The following is a 3,837-nucleotide window of genomic DNA, read 5'->3' as shown; positions in this document are numbered from 1 at the left end:
TCCTTCTGCTAGATCCATTTCTGTATGGTATTGGCTACTAGCATTTATAATGTTGGCAAAAGATGGTTTGCCTTCAGTTCTTCCCGCCATCTTGACCTCCGTTTTTTCTGATGTCTCTTGCGACATTGCCATTTCTTCTAAGTTTTGATAATCCTCGCCACTCAAGTCAAGGAGATTTGTAGTCCTACACAATCATGTGCATAATACAATCGACACGTATATCTAACTTGCATATATCTCAGTATTTCATCAAAAATACCGAAAGCTTCGAAGCGAGAGAAAAACCCCTTCACCTTAGTTTCAGGGGCGATAACTCTTCACTCTTAACAAACCTTATTGTTTACACTGTTTGAATTACTTCTTTGCCCCATATAATCATTACAAGTAATTCGTATCCTCCATACATTTATGTGAGGATCCAGTGTTATCTGGATTATACTGTTCATATTACTTCTTTGACCCTGATCAAGTAATATTTGCATCACAAATTAGTCCAACTATTTTGTGATCCGGTATTTCCATATTGTACTGTTTTGTCTTGCTTTGTACAGTTATTTCTTCGTATCGTCATCGTCCAGTTATATATATTTTGATATCTTGCTGTTATGGATCCAACTCACTTGTATAATATAGCCAAAAGAGGAGCCCAAAGAGTTGTTACCTTGCAACATCATCTCAGCAATTACAACTCGTATATCGAGGGTAACATTGCACCTAGAGGTTTAAGATTCAAATGTTCCCCCAATATTGGTCTTTTGTCAAAATCCTCGGCGACCCGTTTTGATAATATTAAACATCTGTGTCAAATAAAACTGTTACACCTACTCCGGAGCGTTTGTCTTAGTCAACTATCTTCCGCCACAAAGGAGCTCACACATAATCTTGAGCACTTGGTTTCTTCTACTTCCGAAAACCAAAGTAGCATATACCTGCAGAAGATACATCATTTTGAAAAAACTAAACGAGAGTCCCTCAAACAGAAGCAAATGAAAAAATTCCAACGCGACGGAGTACCGTATCTACAACAAACGGAAACTATCTCAACCAACAAGGAGAAAAAGGGCAGAAACAGAAGACTACGACGTAGAAAGACCATATCCAAGTCTGTAGCTACTAACAATACAGTCATCAACCTATCCAACCATCCTCTCTCACAGTATCAGAAAGTGCCCTCTTGTCCAAAGGCCTCAATTTTTGCCCAATCCCTAAAGAAATGAACAATTCTGAACTTTTTGAAGACATGGACAAATTCTATAGGTTACTCCGGCTGCGCGTGCACTTTGCAAGCGACGACGACCCAGATGATGTTGAGGATACTCCATCAGTAGCACCTGCAGTTGTACATCCGGTTAATCCATTCAAGAAAAAAAGTACATGGAACCCCCCACCCAGTAGAATACCCGCTCTTGAAGCGTACATCAATGCAATAAAAGAGGAAATATCCACACACTCCAATCGCACTCAACAAATTAAGGACAACCTGTCGCCATCAGAACGCCAGGCACTCAAAGCACTCAAGCATAATGCGGAGATTGTTATCAAGCCAGCAGATAAGGGTTCTGCAGTGGTTATTATGAACAGGGGTGATTACATCAATGAGGCTAACCGTCAGCTTACCAACGAGACGTTCTATCGCAAACTTGATAGGGACCCGACGCAAGAACACGCCAAACTAATCAATGAGGCCATCGATAGAATACTCAACAAGGGGGATATAGACGCAGATACCGCTAGTTTCCTGCGTCCCGTAAATGCTCTATCAGGGAAATTCTATCTCCTTCCTAAGATCCATAAACCTGGAAACCCGGGTAGACCTATTATCAACTCTATAGGCCATCCGACGGAGAAAATTTCTAAATTCGTCGATTTCCATCTTCGACCAATTGTTGAAAATCTACCATCTTACATAAAAGATACCACCGATTATCTTAATAAAACACCATCCAGCAACATACCAGAAGGTACTCTGCTAGTTACAATGGACGTCGTCTCTCTTTACACAAACATCCCTCATGCGGACGGCATTAATGCCTGTCGGGAGGCATGGGAACGCCGTGGTTATAAGCACCCATCGACTGATAGTCTAGTAGAATTACTTACACTTATCCTCACACTCAACAACTTCCAGTTTAACAATGAAAACTACTTGCAGGTCAGTGGTACAGCTATGGGCACTAAGCTGGCTCCTTCATATGCTAATGTATTCATGGGACATCTTGAATCCCAACTTTTAGCATCTGCTCCAATTAAGCCATTCAGCTGGCTCAGATTCATCGATGATATTGAAATCAAATGGACTTCGAACCGGACATCACTCGATGAATTTATAGATCACGCAAACACGTTCCATCCAACAATCAAATTCACTGCAGAGGTCTCCACGGAAACTAACACATTTCTAGACACCAGTTCAACCTTACTTGACGGGAAAATAAACACAGACCTCTATTCCAAACCAACTGACACGCACCAGTATCTCCGCCCGTCCAGCTGTCATCCCTCACACACCACGAAGAGCATTCCCTATTCTCAAGCTCTACGTATCCGACGGATAGTGTCCGATGATACAGTCTTCGAACGTCGATGCTCAGAACTTAAATCACACCTTCTTGCTAGAGGATATAAATCTACTTTGATAGATCGGGAACTAGACAAAGTCAGGGTACTTGACAGAGCCAGCCTTCTAGAATACAAAGTCAGAACTCCGACACAAAGGGTCCCTTGTGTTGTCACGTTCCATCCTAACTTGCCGTCTATTTCTTCCATTTTACATAATCATTGGCGCATCATCGAGTCGTCAGCTGCACTCAAACGGATCTTTCCAAAACCACCGTTAATGGCCTATCGTAGACCAAAAAATGTAAGAGATCTGGTGGTGAGCAGCAAATTACATCCATCTGCCTCTGTCGTTACAACAGGCTCCTTCAACACATGCAGCAAAAAAACGTGCAAATTGTGCCCATACACTGAGTCCACAGACACGTTTAAATGTGAAATAAACAACCGTGTTTATCACATTTTTCAAACACTGACATGCACATCAGCCAATGTTGTATATCTCCTCTCCTGCAAAAAATGCAAAATGCAGTATGTTGGAGAAACCAGCACAAAGCTCAACATCAGAATCAACAATCACCGTTGCTCCATCAAGCAAAACAGACCAGACTTTCCTGTGGCAAGGCATTTCAATTTACCTAGTCACAGTTGGAAGGATATGCAGGTGGTTGCCATTGATCACTGTCCTACCTGGAATGAAACTAAACGTCGTTCCAGAGAAAGATACTGGATCACCAATCTCCAAACCTGCTACCCTCGGGGTATGAACGAACGTTAAAGACGTCTTCTGGATATACTCTCCATCTGACCATTATATCTGACAATTCATGTAGTTAATTATTCAATTTGTTAAATTATTCATAATTGCTGTACTTTTTGGGGCATCTATTCATTGTTGCTCTTTGAGACTCACATTTAGTCGCCTCCCGCCATCATGCAGCAGCATCTTGGTCCGGGTTGGTCCGAATCGTCTGTTTCCCGTAGCGTCCTGTAGGGACACTTCGGCATTCGTATTTCTTATATTTTCAGTCTTGATAAATATTTGTAGCAGTTTTTTCACACGTGTGCTCTATAATTCTTATGATCTAACACATATTTTTCTAAAGTTTTTCAGACTTTGTACACGATATTTAATCAATCACTGTAGAGACGATAATGCAACATTTTTTTATATAAATGCAATGTCGTCCACTAGCAGTGTTAAGGGACGAATCGTCTTTGAACTCTTCGGAATACTTTCACGTGCGGGGGAATTCAAAATATCTCTGCCGTTGGTCGCAT

The 3,837-nt window shown here is 41.4% G+C and overlaps 1 protein-coding gene across 1 annotated transcript; it reads left to right on the top strand.

Annotated features, from left to right (window-relative positions):
• Positions 1 to 1,213: 1,213 nt before the first annotated feature.
• LOC117332884 lies at positions 1,214 to 3,591 on the top strand. The gene is made up of 2 exons (XM_033891948.1): positions 1,214 to 2,860; positions 3,586 to 3,591. The coding sequence occupies exons 1-2, from the start codon at positions 1,214 to 1,216 to the stop codon at positions 3,589 to 3,591; spliced, it is 1,653 nt and encodes a 550-aa protein (XP_033747839.1).
• Positions 3,592 to 3,837: the final 246 nt, after the last annotated feature.

The sequence above is a fragment of the Pecten maximus genome, chromosome 8 (genome assembly GCF_902652985.1).
Source record: "Pecten maximus chromosome 8, xPecMax1.1, whole genome shotgun sequence".
NCBI lineage: Eukaryota > Metazoa > Mollusca > Bivalvia > Pectinida > Pectinidae > Pecten > Pecten maximus.
Note: the sequence above shows the minus strand (reverse complement) of the source record. Positions and strands in the feature narration are given on the sequence as shown.